Below are 28,000 nucleotides of genomic sequence, written 5' to 3' on the forward strand. Positions count from 1 at the left end.
TTCTGTTTCTGTTTCTGTTTCTGTTTCTGTTTCTGTTAGTGTTAGTGTTAGTGTTTTTGTTAGCGTTTGCTTTTTTTGTGTTTTTTTGTGTGTTTGTGTTTGCGTTGGTGTTTGTGTTTCGTCTGTGTTTGCGTTTATTTTGTTTTGGTTTTGGTTGGTTATTGTTAAGGTTAATGCGAAAAGTAATATATTTTCTAATCCCGGGCATTGCCGAGTATATGCTGCTTAATAAACACAATACTTACCATGCCGGATGCTACATCACCTACTGTACCCTATCTAACAACACCTACCGTGCCCTATACTATAACACTTACCGTGCCCTGCCCTACAACACCTACCGTGCCCTATGCTACCACATTTACCGTGCCCAATGATACAACACCTACCATGTCCTATGCTACAACATTTACCGTGCCCTGCCCTACAACACCTACCATGTCCTATGCTACAACATTTACCGTGCCCAATGATACAACACCTACCATGTCCTATGCTACAACATTTACCGTGCCCTGCCCTACAACACCTACCATGTCCTATGCTACAACATTTACCGTGCCCAATGATACAACACCTACTATGTCCTATGCTACAACATTTACCGTGCCCAATGATACAATACTTACCGTGCCCAATGCTACAACACCGACCATGTCCTATGCTACAACACCTACCGTGCACTGTGCTACACAATCTATTATGCCATGTACTATAACATGCAGTGTGCCTTTTATTACAATTAATTTATTCATTTAATTGACCTTAATACATTATCAAAAGTGCTCATCATACACAGAGATATTGTGAAATGTTATACAATATATTTCGTCTTAATAACATCTAATACTTCCTGTTGGTGACAGGACAAAAGAGCTTAGCCCAAAATATATCTGGACTAATTATTTCATTTGTCTTGATGTTTATTTTGTCCTTTGAGTTTTTGTCCGAGAGAAATTTTGTCCTAGCAATCATTTGTCCTGAGATATTTTGTCTTGGATATTTTGTCCTAATAGGCTATGTGCTCAACGATTTAATATGCCATGTCCTACAATACCTAATATTCCCTGTTCTACAACAAGTAAAGTGACATGTACTACAACATTTAATATGCTCTGTCTTCTGATATTTAAATGCCCTAATGTTTTGTTTTCAAACGGACAATTACCTGTCGAAATTCGAGTATCGGATCTGAAGTTTATTTTCTTATAGATCGGCACTTTGTGTTTAGTCAAACACACAATACTTCTTCCTGCTGGGGATTGTTTCAGACTTACAAGACGCATAGACTAATGCTCCCTACGTTAGAATTAACATAAAAAAGTAGCACTCTCTCGCATAAAAATCCTACTCTGAACTTATTAACTAGCACTACACAAAAACACCGTTTCTGCATCAAACCTCACTACTTTCAACACACGTTATAATTTTTCTACACTCATTATTTCTTCGCAACAACATTCATTTGCACCCATAACCTCTCAAATTAACACTGTTTACACACTTCGTCACACTTTCCAACCACATTATATATTTTCCTGTCCTGTAAAAAATGGTATGTGTAATGTCCTACTATATCTAATGTGCCTTGTCCTAAACCATTTAATGTCCTGGCTTGTCCAATATTAGTGTTATGTCCTACAACATACATGTTACCCCATTCTACACTATCTAAAATGTCATGTCATAAAATATCTAATGTGCCTTAAGATGACTACAGAAGAAATTATTTCAAAAAGTTGAGCTGAATATGTACAATACATAACACATTGCATTTTTTTCATTGACAAATTAGGGTCGTGGGCGGTTTTTTGTCAAGGTATTTCTAAACTAAATGTCGTTATAAAAGAAAAGGTGTGAAAAAAACAACTGAGACAGCTTGTGTACGAACCAAATAGCAACTAGACAATAAATTTTGCGCCCAGTATACAAAGTTAAACGATCTGTACTAGATAAATGTCACGGAATAAAAGCAACAGAGTCAATAATGCATATCTCGTTAACTTTCTGTTCAAATGTTACTTCCATCGGTTAAGTTCAGAATAATAATTAGTTTAGCGATCACGTGACCATTTCGTGATCACCTCCAGATCACAAGCTGTAGCAAAAAAATGTATTAAATATTCAGAAATAGAATTAATTTCTATTGTTACATCATACACCCAAGTAAACAGTATGAAACACACATACACATACACACACAGAGAAACAGACTCACTTGTTTTTATACATTTCATGTATGTACGTTTTCATTTTATATTTTTCTTTAATAATCTACATTTTTAGGATCGGCAAGATGCAGAGTCAGGTTATTATCTTCAAAATATTTACATAACAAACTAACCCAATCCCTAACCGTAATACTGACCTTATCCCATAACGTAACCCGAAAACTAACTTTAAAGCTAAACATTAACGCCAACTGTGCCTTTGTTGCAATGAGAAAAAACTGTCATAAGGATTTGTTATGGGAAAACTCTTTCTCTTTGTGTTAGAAGTAAATAAAGTGTGTGTTGCTGCTTAGGCCAACACATTGTAAAGTTTCGTGATTACTTGTGTCTAGTAATACTGGTCTGTAAATTCTGAATATAATAATAATGTAAACAACTTGTTAGCGACAACTAATTCGCAGCGTTATTTTTCTTATATCTGCATTCAAAGAAGATATTCAAAAGACATAATTTTTGAAGCCCAAACATATTTTTATGTTACAGAAGTTAAATTAAAAAAAGATAATAAATATTCCAACGCATACTCGTGTACGTAATAGCTCTACGAATTTAAAGTACTGCATTACATGCATTCCAAAAGTTTACAGATTTCTCTAGCACAATTTCAGTGTCAGTATTATTCGAACAGTTAAATGTTTGTTTTAATATAATAGAAACATGTTTTGTATACCATTTATATATGCTTCATCCGACAAGAAAATATGAAAGTGCTAAGAATAAAATGTTCGTACAATAGGCGGTCGGTAAAGCCACTAAAGCTCATGGCTGCTCAACCAAAAAGCCTCGAGTTCGTAGCCTCGGGCAAATGATTCTCGACAACAACTATACTTGCAGACAACTGAAAAATTAAACAACTGCTGCCTTGTAATTGGTAATTTGCTATGGAAGCAAAGGTTATACAAGCAAAACCAAAAAGGAAAGCAGGCTGAAATTGGAGTCAACGGCCTATATGGCGCATAACATGTTGACAGTATATATAATTGTGTTTGAGTGAATCTCTAAAAAGTCTAAAAATAAGAACGCAGAAGAAGAAATAAGAAGTAGTAGAATAATGCGTGTCGCCAAAAGCAGACGTTGCGCGTTTGAGTGTGTGAGGGGCAGGGGTTGATTTTAAATATCTCTAACATGGTATCATTCAAAAAGTCAAATGATGAAAGGCTCAACTAAAAAGAAAATAGTCGAAATAAAACAATACATGCACACATGTCAATGCATTATAAAAAATATTCTGAATCACACCTGTCGATTTTATATTTTTCAAAAGTACTATTTTGTCCTTTCTAAGTTTTCGGCCTTGAATTAATGACTCACCATGTGCGTCTATAGCCAGCGTGAGTCGCTGATAAGGTTGGCAATAATTATTATGTTAATGGTATCTTAAGTAGTATGTTTTTGTGAAAAACAGTATAAAGAGAAATGTGCGGAAGCAAATTATCGTCTACAAAAAGAAACGTCAAATTGTATCCTCTCGCTGCATGATAGAACAGGGACGGTAGTATTTTGTTATATGTGCAAACATTTGTCGTGTCAAATGTTTGATTGTACATTTAGTATTATATATATATATTAAAAATTGCTTGGTTTATGTTGTAATATATGCCATTTGTACATTGTTTAATGCACTGTTCTTTATTCAAGCTCCATGTGTTGCGATTACTTTATTTTTAGTTTGTAATCGTGCTCACACATATCGCTCATGATATATTACGTATCCGTCAAGCCTATTTTTTTCTGTTTTAATACTCGATTTACTAGACATGCACTTTTGATACCACTGCTAAGCAAGGGTGTAAATATTTGGCATTAATTATGATCTTTTCTTGTACTCTCTAAATACAGGTAATCACTGAATTCCAATACTCTCTACAATGACAGAATTTAGCTCTATAAAGCTTATCTTTATGACGAGCTTACTGCCTATCGTCTTCGCTAGTAAGAAAATATACTATATCTATTTCAGTTGATGATAGATCATTGGTTTAATGATAAACGTATAATAAAAATATTGTAGTATACTTTTTAATAATGTATTGCTGGCATAGATTAAAAGTAGTTTACTTCACTGTAAAAATGAATAAGAAAAAATGTTTTAAAATTTACAAACTCAGATAAAGCTAACATTGATCTTTTTTAAATGTTTAAACGGATATAGGGGAGGGAAGAAAGGCTTTCTAATATAGTTTCTTAAATATGAAGTTTAATGGTAAATCAAAGATGTTCTATTTTTATCAAAACAAAACATTAACCTTTCTAAACATAACAACAGTGATCCTATTCTTGAGAAATCTGTAAACCTTTGTAATTTTGTTTTAGTTGATCAACCTCAGCCTCTGACTTGCCCAGCCAACAACCTCATCGACACGGTATTTGTGCTCCAGAACTTTTACAACCCAGCAGCCGACAAGTGGAACAGGCAGGTGCAGTTTGTTGTTGACGTCATCGGCAGGTTCAAGCTTGGTGTGGGCAATGCCAGGTTTGGTGTGGTCACCTACAGCAACTATGTCGCAAATCTACTGGACCTGTGGGGCCAAACAGACATGGCCAGCATCAACCAGGTAACGTTGTCTGCTCTTTGGAACATAGTTCAGATTCATTTTAAAGACAAAAAAAAATTTCAAATAATTTAAACTTTTTCAAGCTTAATTTTCTACACACTTTTAAAGTTAAAAAAATAAAAATAAAAGCCGATACTTTCAACTGTTGTTTATCAATACCAGACTATAAAAGCTAGGACAGATCTCAATCTAAAGGACTACACGGACAAGGCGTTCAGCGCAATAAAAAACTCGAACATGTTTGGCTCCAGTGTGGCCAACAGGGAGAAGGCACGACGTAACCTAGTCCTTGTCACAGATGGAAAATCATACGCCTTACAGCTAAGTAATGCATACATAATCATTGATGATTACACATAACCTATGTTTTTAACTTTGTTTTCAACTTTAAAAAGTCTAGACTTACACAAATGCCATTTGTAGACAGACAATCTACTGACACATATTCAAAAACAAAAAATTACAAAAGAAAAAATAATATAAAGTTGTATGATAGTTTACCATGAAATAATATTGCGTATCATAAAACTGTTAAAATTTAGTTACAATTTAAATACAATGTTAACTCGAATTATGTATCTATAACATGATATCACTTATCACTATATGTACATCACTTATAAAAACTTGATTGCGATATTTAATAGCTGTGAATCTGGCCGATTCGCTAAAGAAAAGCGGCATACGCATACTCACAGTGTGTTTGGGCACTACCTGTCCGTATGACGAGATGAGCAAGATCAGCTCCTCTTACGCAGATATACTTCTAGTCAGCTACTTCGAACAGCTGGTTGGCGTGCGCAACGATTTAGTGGATAAACTCTGCACAGGTAAAGGTTTCAATATGCTAGGTCCAAATGTAGGACGATTTCAAGGTTTCAATATGTCCAAATGTAGGACGATTTCAAGGTTTCAATATGTTAGGTCCAAATGTAGGACGATTTCAAGGTTTCAATATGTCCAAATGTAGGACGATTTCAAGGTTTCAATGTGTCCAAATGTAGGACGATTTCAAGGTTTCAATATGTTAGGTCCAAATGTAGGACGATTTCAAGGTTTCAATATGTCCAAATGTAGGACGATTTCAAGGTTTCAATATGTTAGGTCCAAATGTAGGATGATTTCAAGGTTTCAATATGCTAGGTCCAAATGTAGGATAATTTCAAGTTTTCAATATGCTAGTTCTAGTGTAGCATTATTTCAAGGCTTCAATATTCTTGGTCAAAATGTAGCATCTTTTAAAGAACACGTAGAAAGCGACAAATATTTTTTTTCTGGAATCTATTATAATTTATTATTGTTACTTTGAACTTTAAAAATGATCCAACATACACGTAATAATCAAATGTACATATACATGATCAAATCTACGTAAACATAAAAAAAAACGTATACATTCTAAAAACTGAAAGCATGCTTGTTTATAAATTAAAACAAATAACAACATTTAAAATGTTTATAATGTATGTAATGAGTTTCTTTTAAAATCAACAATGCAAGTATACTTTTAAGTTAAAATGGTATGTACACGTTTATGACTTTGTATCGAATCTTTCGTTTAAGTAATGTTTGCCATTAATGTCGTTGAATAAAATTATTTTTACTAATTAGATCCAAGCGCTGCACCCTCTACTGCGGCAGTTCCAACAACACCAAAGTCAAATCTACAAGGCAAGTCAAATTACTTTGTCAGCATGTCTTGCTTATTCAACATTTGTGTTTAACGCTTTCAGAATAATATTTCTTATCATAGAATTACCGACAAGTATTATATTTTAATGTTTATGGCTTATATCAATGTTTCATATTTCAATAGTATATCTTGTTCCTGTATATACTGTATACTACATATTCCCACAGCGTATTGTACGGATAGGTAAAACGAGAGAATGTTGCTTAAAGTATTATTCCACACAATTTTAAATCAACAGCAAGTCTTCTACCTCTGAGGTGTCCTAGACAGCAACAGGTCGACGTGATCTTTGTCCTTCACTATTCGGACAACGGCGGCGACAAAGTCAACAAAATGGTACAGCTGGTTGTGAACACCGTCAATGCATTTTACCTCGGTCCCAACGACGCCAGGTTTGGAGTCGTATCCAACAAACAAAATGTTTACGCACTAAAGGACTTCAGAAATTTCACAGACTCTGCTGCAGTTGAAAAAGTAATACATTTGCCTTTGATTATATTGAATTGTGTCTGAGTTTGTGAGAAATTGTGTTTGTAATTCTGTGTATTTGTGTGTGTTTATTGTCGAAATGTGTATCTCAATTTGAACTCGATTCAGCCAGAGCAGATTCATCCACTAGCGACTGCCAGCGCACGAAAATGCAATCTTTCATCCAATCTTATATTAAACAAGTTATTATAAACCAATTTAAACATTATCAAACCATAAGGAAATGTAGCAGATCTAGCTAATGCGAACTCTCAGGTGAGCTGGTGTTCACGAAATGTTTTCGAATATTATAGCCAAGATGAATGCTAATATTTGGCAAAGAAATTGTCTGTTTTAAATTATTTTGTTAGAGAAGATTAGCGACCAAGCTTTAATAAACTTCCGAAGAACTTTTAAGGAATATACAATTTTTTTGTAATGCACTTTTATAAAAGTTATCTGCAAAGTAACTAATCGTTCAGCGTCTTCTTAACTAATTTGCAGTAAATAGTGCATAATAATTGGATTCGAAGTACATACACTCTTGATTGTGACGTGTTTTGGCATAAGAATTATTGGTTTGTAAAGAATTGAGATGTTTTATGAATCTATTGGGTTAAGACCTACTGAAGCTACAATTATAATTTTTTATGTCATTTATATTAGTAAAAAAATAACAATATAATTTTACTAACAGGTAGAATAATAATTAACATGAAAACATTATTAATCGTTAAAGTGTTCTTTATTTTTTGAGTGAAAAGCTGCAAATAATTTACATAAAGACACAATGGTTATAGTAGAGAAATGTTATATTTAATTATTATCCTATCTATTACATTTAATCGTGTAGTTAATTCATTGTATACGTTATACATAACTATTTAGATTTATAAACAGTTTTATTAATTGTCCTTTTGGTTCCACTCGTATAATTGAATGTGTATTCCAATGTGTTTCATATATTTTTAATTCTTGCTAGGAATTAAAGGGGAACTCCGATTTTAAGCCTGGTGATTCTCTAGATAAACCTTTGAATGCGGTCGGCCAGTGGCAAATGTTTGGCGATAAACTGGCTAACAGGCAAGGGGCAAAAAAGTTTCTTGTGGTCATCACAGATAAGAAATCTGCATCTCTGAGTGATAGTAAGTACAAACTTACATAAACAACTTCATATCAATGTACATCCCGTGTTCTATAATTAAGTCATCGATACGGAGGTATACATTTTGTTTATAGATAAATTAGAGATCGGCGTAAAATAAATGTTAACTTATATCAATTAATATGGTACATACAGTAAAATGATCATATAATATTGATACAATATTCGAATGATAATAACTATTTATCGAGATACTTCTCATTCAACTGACTGTCTGTGATTCGTCACTTTAGCTCTGAAAGCAGCTGACGCAATAAAGAAACAGAATGTCAGTATTCTGACAGTGGGTGTAGGTGATGGCGTGCTGACGTCAGAGCTCAACGCTATAGCCTCAAGTGTCGATGACGTCATCTTGTCAAGCACCGTCGACCTGCTGTCAAACTTGAAGAACAAGCTGGTTAACAGGCTTTGTAAAGGTTAGTTTACCTTTTGATTACCTCCCCCTTTATTACCGAATGTAAGGATATAATTCAATATTTGTGACTTTAAATATTGCAGAAACAAATTTGGACTATGTTTTAAGCTAATTTATATTAAAACTGATATAATATAAAGGCTAACTTGCAGATAATGTTTAAATAGTAACACAAATTTACTTGTTGAAAAACATGTTATCATTTGTATTGTCTTATACATAGAAATGTTGATATAATTTAGAACATCATGCTATTTTCATAATTATTTTTCACATAATTATGTTTCAGTGTCTACAGCAGAAACTGGTAAGGATTTCAATAAAAATGTATTTTTCTAAAGTAAAATATCCTTTTCACACTTTTGGTAAAATCTATTAAAATTATTCGATGTATAGGCCTACTGGCCAATTGAGCTCCCGGTTTCCTAAATTTTACTTTATAATGTAAATAATTTTCTTATTCAAAACTTTAAGTATTTAATGAAATGCAGGGATGTAATGTTATTTTTCTCATATTTTATAAACATTATATGTACTGAACATTTGAATCGTCAATGGATTTTAGTATACATTCATATATATAAATATACATACACACACACACACACACATATATATATGTGTGTGTGTGTGTATTTATTTGAATGTTTGATAGGAGTATATACGCCTTTACGTTTTTACATGGTTCTACATTTTATTCGCTATACAACAGGGAAGAAGGCTGATGTGATCCTAGTGACGGATACATCTGGAAATGTCAACGGAGCAGCTTACCTGTGGCAGCAGGGGATATTAGCTTTACTGACACAGAACTTCACTCTCGGACCAAACGACTTCCGGTTTGGTGCTGTTTCCTTCAGTGACGACGCTCGCAAAGAATTTGATCTGAATACCTATTCAAATAATAGTTTACTGTACCAGGTAAAATAAAAGGATAAATATAATTAGTATTTGGTTCGATGCAAGGGGAAACATATGGTGTTTCTGTGTTGTCCACGTTATCCTGAGCTAAACAAAACGTTATTTGGTTCACATTTACTACATAGTCCTACGGAACGTCCGTAGGATAGTACACCCCTCGTTTGTGGAATAACAGCTTAGTTTATTTTCCAGGCAATCCGTGACATAATGCTCATACATTCCGGCTCCTACCTGACCAAAGCCTACGACCTGATCGTGAAAGAGGACATGTTCAGCTCAACTAGAGGCGGTAGGGACTTCACCAACAAGTTTGTGGTGACCATTACAGGTGGACAAGTGCAAGACCCGGATGCAGGTATGTATGAGCATTTTTAACTTTATGCATAACACAAGATTACTAAAAGTAATTATACATTAACATTACATATTTTCAAATCGCGATAAAGTGAATGGTTCCCGATTCATTTTTGTATTATAACTGATTTTCTATCAGATATTTAATTTTATTCTGCATTAACTGTATGTCAAAAAGAAGAAATCTTGTGAACAATAATTGTGAAATGCTCAATGTTTTGTAGTTTCAAAACATGATACACAATACTTAAACTGTTAATAGTATCGAGAGTTTACTTAGGCTTATTTACACGAAGCATTGTTTATAGCGCAATAACTATCACACATAAGATAGATGTAAAACCTATTGATGTTTTCGATTTTGAAATATATAATGGCATTTATCAAAATAATAAAATATATTATCACTTACATTTTGAATCATTTTAATTTTAAAAATATTCAAAGATTTAACGCTTATTTAAATACAAAGAATAGTTTGTCATCGTTTTAGAGGAATAGAAAAAAAGAAATCGAGATGTTTTAGTTGAGAAGCAGAGTAGACTCAAAAATATGTTTGTTTGTGTAGCTGCTCAATCAGCTAACGTCCTGAGGTCCAAAGGTTACACTCTTGTAAACTTCGCATGGGGAATCTACAACTCTCAAAACATCACAAACATCGCTGGTGATGAAAGCAACACATACAAGTCCATCAGAGTGGATCTGCTGCAACCGCTGGTGGTGCCAATTGCCAAGCGTCTAAGAGGCGGTAGGTTTATAGTTTAATCGCTCAAGCCACAGTTTTTGTTTCAGTTTTTTGTTCCAGAGTTCAATATATATACGGTAGCGTGTCTTTGTGTTAATATTTAAATTTAAAAAAATGCATACATTTTTAACTTGTGTGTACAGGTTCTATTCTATGAAGTTAATTTTTTTTCAAAATGTTAGTAAAACAATTTCTAAATGACATAACATTAAGTAGTAATGTCGTTTCATTCTTTATTGCAGCGACGCCTATTTACAAATGTCCATTCTATATTGGACTGGATGTAGTGTTTGTCTTGGACAGTTCAGCCAACATGGGCAGCGCGAACTGGACCAAGTTGAAGCAGTTCGTGGCCGATGTGGTCAGTCAGGTCACTATCGGCCCCAATGACTTCAGTGTGGGTCTTTTGACGTACGGCGATGCTCCTCAGAAAGCTTTTGACCTGAATACGTATTCTGATGCTACATTGATTTCTCAGGTCACTTACTTATTTTTTTTTAAATATATTTTTATTTATATGTGTGTGTGTGTATGTGATAATGTGTGTGTGTGTGTATGTGTGTGTGTGTGTGTGTGTGTGTGTAACACAGTATTATAAATATCCTGTGATGATTTGATTCCATTTCATCTTATCACCTCCAGGCTGTGAACGGACTGGCTTTCAAAAGCGGTGCCACTGTCACACACAAGGCACTGAGTGCTGTTGTAGAGTTGAATCTCTTTAGTTCAAATGTAGGAGGAAGATCGAACGCCGCTGATGTCGTTGTCTTGGTTACCAATGGACGATCTAGCTCTCAGAGTGATGGTAAGAAAAATAAGTAATAGTAAAGATATCCGTTCTAGCAAACGTCTTTCGAGAAAAACTGTTGACGGGTAATAGTCTGCGTGTAAATTGTATTAGGGCACAAGACATTTTTGTAAGAATCTTATTGGCTAAACTTATAAAACCTATAATTACTATATTATATTAATTGTAGTCGCGGAGTTATAATTATCAACCTAATATAATGAAGATATAATGATACCTAAAGCTACTAGACATGAAGTACAACATTTATAATTTTTTTTTACAAAACAACGTTAAAAATCTATAGCATGTACATAAACATAGCATGTACACAAACATAGCATGTACACTTATATCTTCCTTCCAGCGGTGAAGTCTGCTGATGTATTAAAGAAACAAGGCGTGAAAATCATCACCCTGGGGGTCGGCGGCAAAGCTTTATTTGACGAGATGAACGCTCTGGCATCTACTGCTGACGTCATTTTGGTGGATTCCTTCGACCTAGCCTGGTACACAGAGAGTTACCTGGTCGAGAGAGTGTGTAAAGGTGAGTAGTCTTGGTACATCGAGGGTTACCTAATTGAGTGTGTAAAGTTGAGTAATTTTGATACACAGAGAGCTACCTGGTAGAGCTAGTGGGTAGATGTGTAATTAATGTAATTAGACTTATGGTCTTGGGTAACTGTAAACTCTAACAAGCATATTTATAAATATACTAGCGTACCCGTCCCCCGCGCGTTACCGCGGGGATAGAAGTAAGTTTGACGTAGTGTATTAGAAGGATTTCAGGAACGCGTTACCAATCATATGTTCTAAGACGCGTGACCGTCTTTTCTAAAAGTGAGTTATTTAAATGTAAACACTGCCTGCGCTTGGATCATAAATATCGGGACACGGGTTTACCTACACTACCGCATGAAAACATTGAATGTACATTAATCACTCACCGAAATAATATGGTAGAACACACTTCGGTGACCGCCCATGTGTCAGAGACGTAGAGGGGCGCTCTCAGGGCCCCCACCCCCCGATTACACTACCGCATAGGCACGGCATACGACTCCTGGCTCCATAAAACTAACAGGCGCCAAATAGCATCCTGTTAATAATGATGCTGGTTTCGTCAATTTCTGAATGGATTGTCTAATAGCAGATGCATCATTCGCAAATTGACGAAACTCTACAGTAGGCTCCTCATATTCAAAAAAGTTATTTTTTTCATCTTTGGCAAGGTGACGAAACTGTACAGAAGGATTTCATCGCGTTACAAAGTTATTTTTAGAAGATTGTTGTAGTTTTACCGCTGAATATAGTAGTACCCCTTACACGCTATGCAGGTCGCTCGATTAACGGATGCCAAGTGCCAACATGGTCGCTCTAAAACTCTGGGCGCCAAACCGTGTATTGACGAAAGTTGTACCCTACATGGCGCCGCCCATAAGAAACTTTAGTTTTCTTTTTCGCAGTAATATTGTCGGGAGTATTCTCGTCTACTCCTTAAAGTTTCATGGCATTCCGATGAACCGCATCCGATTTTTATTTTTTATATACCGTGTATAGAGAAAAAAAAATCGCTACCCCCCCCCCCCCCGGAGGGCGCCGCCCTTGCAATATTAAACAATTTTTTTTTGTGCAGAACCCTACTATTGAGTGATCTAATCATCCCCCCAAAGTTTCATGGTACACGGATGAACGGCGTGAAACCGAAATAGCCTCCCGTGGCGCCGCCCTTGCGAAATTAAAAAATGATTTTATTTTTACAGAACCCTTCCCTGAATTTTTCTAATCAACTCCCCCAAAGTCTCATGGCTATCGGATAACGGTGTCACTGCAATTCACTTTTATTATTTTTATATAACGTATATAGAGAAAAATCGCACCCTCCCGTGGAGCCGCCCTTGCGAAATTAAAAATGATTTTTTACAGAACCCTTTCCTAGAGTTTTATAATGAACTCCCCAAAGTTTCATGGCGATCGTTTGGACCGTGTCACCGAAATTCATTTTTATTATTTTTATATGCCGCTTATCGAGAAAAAACAAATCGCGCCCTGTCGGGGCGCCACCCCTGCAAATTTGAAAATGTTTTTAGCGCAGAAACCTCCCCAGGAATATTCCCAACATCTTCCCAAAGTTTCATGGCTATCGGATGAACGGTGTCAAACCAAAATCGACTTTTTTTAAATGGAGAAAAATAGCATCTTACCGTGGCGCCGCCCTTGCGAAATTAAAAATTATTTTTTTACAGAACCCTTCCCTAGAGTTTTATAATGAACTCCCCAAAGTTTCATGCCTATTGGATGAACGGTGTCACTGTAATTCACTTTTGTTATTTTTATATAACGTATATAGAGAAAAATCACAACCTCCCGTGGCGCCGCCCTTGCGAAATTAAAAATTATTTTTTTACAGAACCCTTCCCTATAGTGTTCTAATCTACTCCCCAAAGTCTCATGGCTATCGGATAAACAATGTCAAACCAAAATCGACTTTATTTTTATATACCGTATATAGAGAAAAAACAAATTACGCCCTGTCGGGGCGCCACCACTGCGAATTTTAATTTTTTTTCCGCAGAAACCTCCCCAGGAATATTCTCAACAACTTCCTAAAGTTTCATGGTGATCGTTTGAACGGTGTCGCGGCAATTCACTTTTATTATTTTTATATACCGTATATTGAGAAAAATCGCACCCTCCCGTGGCGCCGCCCTTGCGAAATTAAAAATGATTTTTGTACAGAATCCTTCCCTAGAGTATTCTAATTAACTCCCCAAAGTTTCATGCCTATCGGATGAACAGTGTGAAATCAAAATAGACTTTTATTTATATATACCGTATATAGAAAAAAAACAAGTCGCGCCCTGCCGGGGCGCCACCCCTGCGAATTTGAAATGTTTTTTCGGAGAAACCTCCCCAGGAATATTTTCAACAACTTCCCAAAGTTTCACGGTGATGTGATAAGAGGTGTGGTAATGCATAAAAGACACACAGACACACACACAGACACACAAACACATACATTGCTTTTTATATATATAGATAGATATATTTGTATATGAATATATATATATATATATATATATATATATATATATATATATTTATATATTTATATATATATATTTATATAATGAATGATTAAGTTATATATTATAAAAATATTATATTCGTTATACAGTAAAAAAACAATTATTTGTGTTTCAGCTTCTTCTGCTGTCAAGTAACACGTTTTTTGCTTATTCATTCAAACATAAACATAAACTAAAATCTCTGTTATTATAATTCATAATTAGCTGTTTGATCAGCTAAACATGAAAGTATAAATCTAGAGATGAATTTTATTAATGGATTTTATGTCGTTCTTGAAATAAACATTTTAAAAAATAAAATGTGTTTAATCTTATTTGATACTTCTGTCGTTTTTTCTCTATTTCTCTGGGGGGGGGGGGGGGGTTGTAATTTATTTTTATATAAATATAGGCTCCCATACACAAAGGTCGTTTTTGAGATCAGATGGACTAACGGTAGACCCTACATCTATAACCAGCAACGTTTTCCTACTAAACCTAAGTCATAGTGGCCAAAATAAACTAGCTAAATCGACGTTTTATCAGACTTCACGATAAGACCGTTCACGTTTCACACTTAGTCGATTCATTTAGACTTAGAATTACACGTGCTTAACCTTATAATACATATTGTAATAAAACCTTTACTTTTTAACTTTTCAAAATCAATATAATGACATTTGCCTCAAATGTAGATCTTCTTTTTTTTTATTTTAATTTTTTAAAAATATTGCAATGTTTTTTATTTTCTTATTCGTATTTGGTTTTTAGTACTGATACAAATACTTTACATTATCGACAAATAAATCAAGCGATAATATTAGTTTTGGTTATCAATTATTATAAAGTCGTTATTATTGTGTATCATTTTCGGCATTCGATTTTTAATCCTGTTTTTAATGTACAGTTGATGACGTCATTTTTTGTGTACTTTTAGAAAAATGTAATGTTTTAAATTTCGTTTAGCTTGAATCGATTAGATAAATCCTACTGCGTTTCATGTCAGGTCATTCTCTTTACCTGATTATATTTTCCTAATTTTTTCTATTGATCGTCCTACAATACCTAGACCTATTTTGACTTTCCCTTCAGTATCTAGAAAGTCACGTCCTAAAATATATAATGTGCCATAAGTTGGCAACATCAGAAATTATTTTAACACGTTGAGCTGAATATGCATAATATTGACCTCTGTACATTTTTATAAAGATGGATGAGGGCCGTGGGTGGTTTTTTCGTCGAGTTGACGTTATAAAAGTAAGGTGGGAACAAAACTGAGACAGCTTGTCTACGAACCAGACAGCAACTAGACAATATATTTGTCGTCCAGTGCAGCGGGTCGAACAATGTGTACTAGATACAAGTCATCGAACAAAAAGAACAGGGTCAAGAGGCATATGTCAAGAACTTACAGTGCAATTATAACCTACAGCGGCCAAATTTGAAATAGTAATAAGTTTAGCGACCACGTAGACATTTCGTGATCACAAGCTGTTACAAAAATAGTAATTAATATTCCGAAAGATAAATAATACCTGATGTTATATGCTACACACTAACACTTATATATATATATATATATATATATATATATATATATATATATATATATATATATATATATATATATATATATATATATATATATATATATATATATATATATATATATATATATATATATATATATATATATATATATATATATATATTTATTCATTAATTACATTTTTTACGTGTGCTAAAAATACGTTTGGATACATTTTGTATATGTATGTTTTCACTTTCTACTATCTTTAATACTCTACATTGATACAAAATTCAGAATCAGGTTATTACCTTTAAATTAAAGCGATTTACTTACCTAACCAAATCCCTCGCCCTGAAACTGACATTATCCCGAACTTTAACACGAAATCTAATTATGAAACTAACCATTACAGCTATCCCTGCCCATAAAGATATCCTTGTTACATGGGAAAAAATAGCATAAGGAATTTTGATGGAAAACTCTCTTTCTGTTAGAGGTTGAAGCTGTTTGTCATATTGCCTAGGCCATCACATTATTAAGAGGATTTTCATACTTAACTTTTTTTCCTGTAATTCTGGTCTGTATGTTTTGATAAAATGCTATTTTAAATGATTTTTAGCGACAAGAAAGTCCCAACATTATCTCTATATATATAAAGCAAAGTGGTCAGGTGCCCGACAGGGCACTTCCCGGCGCCGCAGGCGCGTCAAATTTGGTACTAGGTGCCTTGGGGCGATGGAACACGAGGGCCGATGACGGTTGGTCGAAAAGTCCACGGAGAGGGGGTCAAAACTGACCTCGACTGACCGGCGCCTTATATGGGCTATATTACGAAAAAAAAAGTTCCTGCCGAACGACCCCCCTTGATATTTTGTGAGGTGGTAGGAGAACACCTAGGGATGTCACAAAAAACTCGCCACAGCCGGGAAAAATATGCAAATGGGTCAAAACTAACCAGTTGTATTTCCCTATATAATCTTTGTATTTTATGGGAACAACTGAGGGTTATTTCAACGCGGATTTTAGGGTACTTAAACTCGGTATCTCTGGCTAATTTTTTGCATGCTCCTATGTAAATGGCTTGGCCTTTCAGGAAAACTAGGCAGTATGCCTAGTATTATTATATATTTACTCAAAGATAAAGGTATACAATATCCAAACGCTCACTCTATGCCATATACGCGGGTACTTAAACTCGGTATCTCTGGCTAATTTTTTGCATGCTCCTATGTAAATGGCTTGGCCTTTCAGGAAAACTAGGCAGTATGCCTAGTATTATTATATATTTACTCAAAGATAAAGGTATACAATATCCAAACGCTCACTCTATGCCATATACGCGATACAAATTAAAAGTACTGCACTGAATGGATCATTTGACGAGCAAATTTTAAAGTGCGACAAATAAAACTTTGAAATTCACGAATACTAATAATTTAATAGTGCAAACATAAATCTAGAGGAACATTACAACAAGACGTTGTGTGTGTGTGGTGGGGGTATTAAGTTTAATTATTTCTAAAATCGTATCTTTTAAATAAGTCAAACATATATGGACGAATTAAAACAAAGCACGCTCAAAAGGAAAATAAATTGTGAATATCACTTAAGAAAATACAGTAGTGGCAGTAGTGTCCTACCGTATCAAAGCGTTATAATCATAATGAACCAAATACTAACTAACAAATCTCTATTTTATATATGAGAAAAAACATTTTTGCTGTCTTTTCTAAAATATATTTTTAAATGGTTAACTCACCATGTTTGTCCACAGCCAGCGTGAGTCACTTATAATGTTGGCAACATGTGATAATAAATTTAAATGATAATTGTATCGTTATGTAAAAAATCTGTTGAGCGAAACGTATAAAGATACAGGCGTGGAAGCAACTATACAAAATCTCGTCTACAAAATAAAACGTCAAAGTGTATCCTTCTCGCTACTCGATAGAACAGGAACGGTAGTATTTTGATTTTATGAGCTAACATTCCTCGTTTTAATGATTGTGCATTTACTAATATATTTCGCTTTAAATACTGCTTGCTTATTTTTTAAATATTTTCTTTGTACATTTTGTAATGTACTGTTTTTAAATTGATTTTCCATGTCTTATGCTTAATTTATGTTTAGTTTGTAATATTGTTCACACACATCAATCAAGATAAATTACGTATCCGTCAATTGGCTAATTATTTCGGTTTTACAACTTGTAGGTAGACCCTACTATTGATACTACTGTTGGGCAAGAAAGTAAATGTTTTGCATTATTCCTGATCTTTATTTGTACTCTCTGAATATAGGTAATCACAAAATTCAATACATTCTACAATGACACAGTTTAGCTCTATAAAGCTTATTTTTTTGTCGAGCTTGCTGCCTATCGTCTTTGCTAGTAAGTAAAACATTACATATAACTTTAGTTAGTTATTGATCTTTGATTAAATAATAAAGCGCATAGTAAAGTTTTTGAAATTTAGGCGCTAATTATGAATTGCTGATTCAAAGAACATCTACTATTACATAGATTATAATTAGTTTACTTCACTGTAAAAATAAATACGAAAATGTGTTTTCAATTTTTAAAAACTTAGTTATACTTAACGTGAATCTGCTGGGAATGTTTAAGAGGCCCCAGGACATGGAAAAATGGGCTTCTAATATCTTTTCTTAAATATAAAGTTTAATGGTATACCAAACATGTTCTAGTTTATCAAAAAAATACCTTTACATTTTCTACATATAACGTCAGTGATTCTGTGCTTGAGAAATCTGTAAACTTGTGTAATTGTGTTTTAGTTGATCAACCTCAGCCCCTGACTTGCCCAGCCAACAACCTCATCGACACGGTATTTGTGCTCGAGAACTTTTACAACCCAGCAGCCGACAAGTGGAACAGGCAGGTGCAGTTTGTTGTTGACGTCATAGGTAGGTTTAAGCTGGGTGTGGGCAATGCCAGGTTTGGTGTGGTCACCTACAGCAACTATGTCGCCAATCTACTGGACCTGTGGGGCCAGACAGACATGGCCAGCATCAACCAGGTAACGTTGTCTGCTCTTTGGAACATAGTTCAGATTCATTTTAAAGACATTAAAAATACAGAAAAAAAATTAAAAATTTTTAGGGGTAGGCCCCAGAAAAAAAAAACCTTCTTAATTAAAACGTTTTATTGATTTGTATGTTTATATCTAACTTAGGGTAAAAAGGTTAGGAAAAAAATTGCAAGCATCAAGGACTATTTTGAAAATATGGTTTCCATGGCAAATGGCTGCCATCTTGAAACAAATAGCATTTTATTGAGTTCTTAAATTTCATAAGCTAACATATATATCGTCTATATAATAATTGATATTTTTTTTTTACTAACAACAATATAGTCAGCTGGCGAGTTGTTTTTTTTAAACAGAAAACGCTCTAGAATATTTTTTTTCCGACTTTTCAAAATTTGGTACGGCAAATTTCCATTGAAAGCAATGCTAAATTTAATGATATTTCACCATAAAAACACTGACACTAATAAAAAAAATAGCGGTTTTTCTGTTAGATAAACTCGCCAACTGACCCTATTAATGTTAGTACAAGAAGGATCAATGATTATATTGACGGTTATACATACATAAATTAAAAAGAAACGCTTTTTTATAAAAAGATGTTTTCCCGTTTTTTCCGTCACCTTTAAACTATTTCATAACTAAATATTTATTAAGCACAAAGCAATTTAAAGAAAAAAATGTTATATTATATGATTATTATGATGTTATATGATGTTCGATTGCAGTGTCTATGTCAACACCATTCAAAAACTTCTGATCTCGACGTTTTCAAACAATCGAGATTCTTATTTTATCTTATTATCATAGACGTCATAATAATTCTATCACAACCACTAAAAGTATAATTAAAACAACTTTCAACATATCCTCCATAAATTAGTTATTATCTTAAAATTCAAATAGAAAAGAAATTTCAATACACAAAAAACCTTCAACTGTTGCGTTTTCGTAGAAATATGTAATTCTTTTTAAAAAGTTAATATAAAACATAGACTTTTAACTAAAGCTTCCTACACACTGCCTTTGTATTGTATAATGTATCCAGACTTTTAACTGTTGTTCATCAATACCAGACTATAAAAGCCAGGACAGATCTCAATCTAAAGGACTACACGGATAAAGCGTTCAGCGCAATAAAAAACTCGAACATGTTTGGCTCCACTGTGGCCAACAGGGAGAAGGCACGGCGTAACCTAGTCCTTGTCACAGATGGAAAATCATACGCCTTACAGCTAAGTAATGCATACATAATCATTAATGATTACACATAACCTATGTTTTTAACTTCTTTTTTTTAACCTAAACAAGTCTAGACTTACACTAATGACACATTTTCCAAAAGAAAATACTATAAAGTTTTATGAGAATATTATTTATTCAGCATAAAACAAAATATCCTGTATCATTATACATTTAAAATTTAGTAACAATTAAAATACATTGTTAACTATAATTATGTATCTATAACATGATATCACTTATTACTATATGTACATGACTTATCAAATTTTGATTGCGTTATTTAACAGCTGTGAATCTGGCCGATTCGCTAAAGAAAAGCGGCATACGCATACTCTCAGTGTGTTTGGGCACTACCTGTCCATATGTAGAGATGAGCAAGATCAGCTCCTCTTACGCAGATATACTTCTAGTCAGCTACTTCGAACAGCTGGTTGGCGTGCGCAACGATCTGGTGGACAAACTGTGCACAGGTAAAGGTTTCAACATTTAGGTCCGAATGTAGGATGATTTCAAGGTTTCAATATGTTAGTTCCACGTGTAGGATGATTTCAAGGTTTCAATATGCTTGGTCCAAAATAAGAATGATTTCAAGTTTTCAATATGTTAGGTCCAATTGTAGGATGATTTCAACGTTTCAACATATTTTTAAGTGACATCTTCTAATAAAGTATATAACCTACAAATTAAATAATGATCCAACATATGTATAAATGATCCTACCTACGTATAAATTGTCAAATCTATGTATACATGAACAAGAATGAAACTATACTCGAGTAGGCTACAAGTAATACATTTTAATTTTTCGTAATCCGTTTAATTTATTATTAATAAAAATGAAATAAGGCAGTTCATTTTTAGCTATGGGGTTGTTTATGAATTTGTAGCAAAGTTTGCGTTCAAGTCATGTTTGCCATTAATGTCGTTGAATCAAACTTTCGTTTATTGCTTTGATCCAAACGCTGCATCCTCGACTACAGCAGCTCCAACGACACCAAAGTCAAATCTACAAGGCAAGTCACACTACGTAGTCGGTATCTTTTTGCTAATTAAATTTTGGGTTTAACACTCATGAATAATATTGCTTATTAAAAAGTCATCAGCAAGTATTAAATAATTAATATTAGGCGATTATATGGTTATATCTATCATGCTACATATTTAAAATCTTTTCCGTGTACACTTACTAAATACTCGTACCTAGTGAGATTATAATGATTTGTAAGATGTCAGAATACTACTTAACGTATTATTCCACACAATTTAAATCAACAGCAAGTCTTCTCCCTCTGAGGTGTCCTAGACAGCAACAGGTGGATGTAATCTTTATCCTGAACTATTCGGACAACGGCGGCGACAAAGTCAACAAGATTATCCAGCTGGTTGTGAACACCACCAGTAAATTTTATCTCGGCCCCAACGATGCCAGGTTTGGAGTCGTCTCCAACCAACAAAATGTTTACAAGCTGGTAGACTTCAGAAACTACACAGACTCTGCTGCAATTGAAAAAGTAATATCCCATATATTTATGTTTGATGAAATAGATTTCTATGGAGGCCGTTGAGAATATGTGTTTGTAGAATTGTGAGTTTGCTTTTTTTTCAAAACGAGTGACTCAATTTCATCATGATAAAACCTGAGCAAATGTTTTCCCATACTGGTTTTTAAACGCAAGCAAATGCAATTGGTGACCTAATATGATATTACGTAAGTTATTAAAAGTCATTGTTATGTCGGCCATTACATAGGTGCTAGTCGTGATGGTGTTCGCGATTTATACTTTAGAAAATTGCCGAATTTTGACCTGTTGTTTGTCACTACTTGCGGTGTATAATATGTAATGACTTGGTTTTGAGAACATACTATATTGATTACGACGTGTGCTGACTTAAGAATCATTGGTTTTAAAGAATGCAAACTTTACTCCAATAGGTATCTATATATTTTTAAGACCTACTGAAACTACAATTCTTTTTTTAATGTAATTAAAATTAATGTCAAATATTGTATTTTAACTAACATATAAGAAAAAAAAAAGAATAAAATTTACTGAACTAATACATTAAATACATTTATTTTAAATAATACTAATATTATATTTAACCGTACTAATTATAAATAGATATATAAGTATCTTTTACATTCCTTTTAGTTCCGCTCATATTATTTCAATCGACATATATTATATCATAACATTTCTATTAACACTTTAATTCTTGCTAGGATTTAAAGGGAAACCCCTATTTAAAGGCTGGAGATTTATTGGATAAACCTTTGAATGCGGTCGGCCAGTGGCAAATGTTTGGCGATAAACTGGCTAACAGACAAGGGGCGAAGAAGTTTCTTGTGGTCATCACAGATAAGAAATCTGCATCTCTGAGTGATAGTAAGTACAAACTTACATAAACTTCTTTACATAAGCTATCAATGTTAATTCCGTGTTGTATAATTAAGTCATCGATTCGACGATAAAAATGTGTTTATATTTCAATTAATACGACATCGGTTTATCAAAACTAATGTAAAATATTAATATTTTACATATAATAAAACGATCATATAATATTGATGCAATTAATTTCGACTGATAAAACATATTATCTATCGAGATACTTCTCATTCAACTGACTGTCTGTGATTTTTCACTTCAGCTCTGAAAGCAGCTGATGTAATAAAGAAACAGAATGTCAGTATTCTGACCGTGGGTGTAGGTGATGGCGTGCTGACCTCAGAGCTCAACGCTATAGCCTCGAGTGTCGATGACGTCATCGTGTCAAGCACAGTCGACATGCTGTCAAACCTGAAGAACAAACTGGTCAACAGGCTTTGTAAAGGTTAGTTTACCTTTTGATTACCTCCCCTTTATTACCGTATATTAGGATATAAATGCCATATTTGTGCCGTTTTTAAATACTGCAGACATACATTTAGATTTCGTTTAAAGCAAATTTGCTACTAATGTTTAAATTTTACTATTTTACTTGTTCTACACCATTTGTTAAATTTATAATTGGTTGTATAATTTAGACCATCATGCTTTTTTCGTAATTGTAAAAGTACAATATTTTGTGTTTCAGTATCCACAGCAGAAACTGGTAAGGATTTTTTAAAAAAATGTATTAATATAAAAAAATCCATTTCACGCTATTTATGCAATGTAGTTAATTATAATGTAAAATGTATTACAATAATGCGATGTATATTGCATGCATTAGCTCCCATGTTTACTAAATTCTATTTTACAATGCAAAAAGTGTATCATTTAAAACGTTCTGTCATTTTATAAAATTACGGGTGTAATGTGAGAATTTTATATTTTACTAGGCGTTGTCGGCTAGGCGTTGCTCCAGCTATTTATAACCAACTTCAAATGTAAATTTTAACTCACCTATATATTCGTTTACATAATGTTTTAAGAAAAATTATTGTGCAATACATAAAACAGCAGCAGTCTTCGACTCTAAAATTAACCGACATATACCCTGAGGGATATTAAAAGTTAAATTAAAGACGCAGTTGCGCGTGTTTAATAGTTACAATTAAATGGTAAATCTGTTTAATTCTTAACCCCTTAATATATAATTTCTGAGAATCTGGTATTTTTCCATGTAATTACAGCACCAAAGCTATCACTTTACTAAATATCACGTTTGTGCAACATCTGTTAGTGGTCGATATAATTCAAGCACTTTTAAAAATGTATGGTTTATATAAGGCCGCTGTCAGTCTAGTTCATCTTCTTCTTCTTCTTCGTTCTTAATTGTGAATATGGTGGAGGATTCAGACAACAAGTCCAACTTCGTGGACAAACCGGACTGTGGTCTCCAGTTTGTCAGGTGCCCCATATAATTTTTCCCTGAGTGGGGTGGGCTGGGGCCAGTGTCTGACTCGCGCCTGGCTATACAACGTACATTCCTGGAGTACGTGCTCCGTGTTTTCCGGGGCCTTGCCACAAGGGCACATTTCGCTACACCCAACCTTCAGTTTTTTGTGCATGTGTTGATTTAGTCTGTTGTGTTCAGTTTTCGGTCACTTTAAACGCAATTTTTAAGATAGCCCTAATTTTCCCGTTAAAAACTAGTGTGAACTGCACATTTTGTCAAGAACAATTTCCCCGCAACTTACCTGCAATTACCCGATCTATTAGGTGTGAGGTACAAAAAAAAGAACAACTTTGCTTTTATAGATATTGATGTACACAATATGTAGGCCTACTGAATGGTTCTTTGTTTTTTTCGCCATACAACAGGGAAGAAGGCTGATGTGATTCTAGTGACCGACTCATCTGGAAATGTGAACGGAGCAGCTTACCTGTGGCAGCAGGGAATATTAGCTTTACTGACACAGAACTTCACTCTCGGACCAAACGACTTCCGGTTTGGTGCTGTTTCCTTCAGTGACGACGCTCGCAAAGAATTTGATCTGAATACCTATTCAAATAATAGTTTACTGTACCAGGTAAAATAAAAAGATGAATAGATTTAGTATTGGGTTCAATAAAAGGGGAAACATATGATGGTTCTGTGTTGTCCACGTTATCCTAAGCTAAACAAAACGTTAATTGATTCACCTTTAATACATAGTCCTACTAAAAGTCGGTAAGACAGTGAACCTCTCGTTTGTGGAATAACAGCGTAAGTTATTTTACAGGCCATCCGTGAAATTATGCTCATACATTCCGGCTCCTACTTGGCCAAAGCCTACGACCTGATCGTGAAAGAGGACATGTTCAGCTCAGCTAGAGGCGGTAGGGACTTCACCAACAAGTTTGTGGTGACAATTACAGGTGGACAAGTGCAAGACCCGGATGCTGGTATGTTCCAGCATTTGGTAACTAAATGTATTGCACAGATAAGTTAAAGTAACTATCTATAAATATTATCAAGTTCTGATAATTTGAATGGTTCCTGATACCTTTTAGAATTATAAATTATTTTTAACCTCACATCCAATGCTACTCAGCATTAATTGTATATAGTGAAGGAATCGTATTCACAATAATTATAAAATGTTTAGAGTATTACAATTTAAAATCATAATATGTACTGCTAAGTATTGAACGGTAATATAAACAGTATCGGGAATTTACGTATACTTTAAAAAACAAATTGTTTTTTCGTATTGACTATAGTACATGGGATGTAAAACATATAGGTGTTTTCGATTTCGAAATATATAGTTATAAACGTTGTTGCAATTTATTTTTTTAAATTAACAAATATTCGAAATATTCCAGACTTATGTATATATGCACAATATTTTCTAATAGTTTTAGAAGAAAAGAAAGGGATATTATGTTTTGAGTTGGAAACAGAATGTAGATAGAGACCATTTAATTTATACATCTATTGTAGCCGCTCAATCAGCAAATATCCTGAGGTCCAAAGGCTACACACTTGTGAACTTCGCTTGGGGAATCTACAACTCTCAAAACATCACAAACATCGCTGGTGATGAAAGCAACACATACAAGTCCATCAGAGTGGATCTGCTGCAACCGCTGGTGGTGCCGATGGCCAAGCGTCTAAGAGGCGGTAGGTCTATAAAACAGTTGAACCTGTCAGGCCAAAGTTTTGAATATAATTTGTGTATGCTCTGCAATTTATTTCATTGCTACGCCACCACTGCTTTTGTGATTGTACTATTTAGTAAAACGCAAAATGAAACGATTAACGTATGTGTAAAAGTTCTTTTTCTAAAGTGTTTTGGTTTACTTTGTTAGATTTTACTCTAAAACTTTTAGTAAAACATATTTTTATTTTTAGGTTATAATTAATGTTTAAACAATGGAAAACGAAATGTGCATTAATGTCGTATTAATTTTATTTCAGCGACGCCTATTTACAAATGTCCCTTCAATGTTGGACTGGATGTAGTGTTTATCTTGGACAGTTCAGCCAATATGGGCAGCGCGAACTGGACCAAGTTGAAGCAGTTCGTGGCCGATGTGGTCAGTCAGGTCACTATCGGCCCGAATGACTTCAGCGTGGGTCTTTTGACGTACGGGGACGCTCCCCAGAAAGCTTTTGACCTGAATACATATTCAGACGCTTCATTGATTTCGCAGGTCATTTACCTACTTTAACTTAATTTACTTTAAAATTATATATATATATATATATATATATATATATATATATATATATATATATATATATATAAGTGTTTGTGTATACGTGATTGTGTGTGTGTGTGTGTGTGTGTGTAAATACAATATTATAAATATCCTGTGATGATTTGATTCCATTTCATCTTATCACCTTCAGGCTGTGAACGGACTGGCTTTCAAAAGTGGCGCCACTGTTACACACAAGGCATTGAGTGCTGTTGTAGATTTGAACCTCTTCAGTTCAAATGTAGGGGGTAGATCGAACGCCGCTGATGTCGTTGTCTTGGTAACCAATGGACGATCTAGCTCTCAGAGTGATGGTAAGAAAAATTAAGTCACATTACAGATATTAGTTCTGGCAATTTGTCCAATTTTTTAAAACGTCTTTCGGAAAACAACAGTCTATGGGCAATGATCTGCAGGCAAAATTATATTAGGGCGTACGGCTTTCGGGCAAGTGTCTTTTGGGCGAAACTCTTATTACCTTGAATGGTTGTAGCGAAGTTATAATTATAAAAGAGTTATAATGAAGAAACATTTATTATTAAAGAAGTAGTTTAAAAGCAGTATTTTTTTTTATGAAATAGCGCGAAACATAGCATGTACACTTATATCTTCCTTCCAGCGGTGAAGTCTGCTGATGTATTCAAGAAACAAGGCGTGAAAATCATCACCCTGGGGGTCGGCGGCAAAACTTTATTTGACGAGATGAATGCTCTGGCATCTACTGCTGATGACGTCATTTTGGTGGATTCCTTCGACCTAGCCACTTCCTGGTACACAGAGAGTTACCTGGTCGAGAGAGTGTGTAAAGGTGAGTAGTCTTGGTACATCGAGGGTTACCTGGTCGAGAGAATGTGTAAAGGTGAGTGGCCTTGGTACACAGAGATTTACCTGGTCGAGAGAGTGTGTAAAGGTAAGTGGTCTTGGTACGTAGAAGGTTATTTAATTGAGTGTGTAAAGTTGAGTAGCCTTGGTACACAGAGAGTTACCTTAGAAGTTATCTGGCAGAGAGAGAGAGAGTGGGAGAAGGTGAATAAAGTAAGTACATAGAGACTTACCTAGTGTGTAGATGTGTAATCTTTTGTTTAATGTAACTAATCTAAGGTCTCTAAGTAATCTAAGTACATATAGAGATTGTGTAAAGATGCTTATCTCGGTACATAGAGAGTTATCTGGTTTAGAGATTGTGTAAAGGTCTAATTACACATAGGGTTACCTTATTGAGAGTTTGTGTATATGTGAGTAATTTTGGTACCCTCAGAGCTACTGGTCGAATGAGTGTGTAAAGATGAGTAATCCTTTGATCCATCTTACTAGTTTTAAGTTACTTAATTTCTAATCAGTATATATATATACACTATTAAAGAACGAGTTATAGTTATACTAAAAATCATGGTGATCATCCAGAAAAAGCAACTATTTTTATTTGTTTCAGCCTCTACTGCTGTCAAGTAACACGTTTTTTTCCCCATTTGTTTTTATTACATTTTTTAACAACAAAACGATAAAGTTAACTTGAAAACATTAACTTATTATTAACTTTAATGATTTTGCATAGCCAAGTACAAATGGAGAAAAACAATTATAGTTATTTTCATTCAAGACTAGCTGCTTGATTATCTAAACATGAAAGAAAACGTTTCGAAATGAACATTATTAGT

At 34.1% G+C, this 28,000-nt stretch overlaps 1 protein-coding gene across 1 annotated transcript; it reads left to right on the top strand.

Moving 5' to 3' along the window:
- The first annotated feature begins 246 nt into the window (after positions 1–246).
- Positions 247–27,794, top strand: LOC131947237 (collagen alpha-6(VI) chain-like). The gene is made up of 29 exons (XM_059308384.1): positions 247–709; positions 4,545–4,786; positions 4,949–5,111; positions 5,434–5,616; positions 6,398–6,457; positions 6,718–6,953; positions 7,930–8,092; positions 8,346–8,528; positions 8,817–8,834; positions 9,240–9,448; positions 9,641–9,803; positions 10,371–10,550; positions 10,790–11,025; positions 11,190–11,352; positions 11,702–11,881; positions 18,731–18,972; positions 20,058–20,220; positions 20,514–20,696; positions 21,502–21,737; positions 22,451–22,613; positions 22,879–23,061; positions 23,305–23,322; positions 24,477–24,685; positions 24,878–25,040; positions 25,582–25,761; positions 26,059–26,294; positions 26,494–26,656; positions 26,962–27,150; positions 27,775–27,794. The coding sequence occupies exons 1-29, from the start codon at positions 247–249 to the stop codon at positions 27,792–27,794; spliced, it is 5,190 nt and encodes a 1,729-aa protein (XP_059164367.1).
- Positions 27,795–28,000: the final 206 nt, after the last annotated feature.

Source organism: Physella acuta, unplaced genomic scaffold, assembly GCF_028476545.2.
Source record: "Physella acuta isolate Inbredline_101_S28 unplaced genomic scaffold, ASM2847654v3 ptg000590l, whole genome shotgun sequence".
Taxonomy (NCBI): Eukaryota; Metazoa; Mollusca; class Gastropoda; family Physidae; genus Physella; species Physella acuta.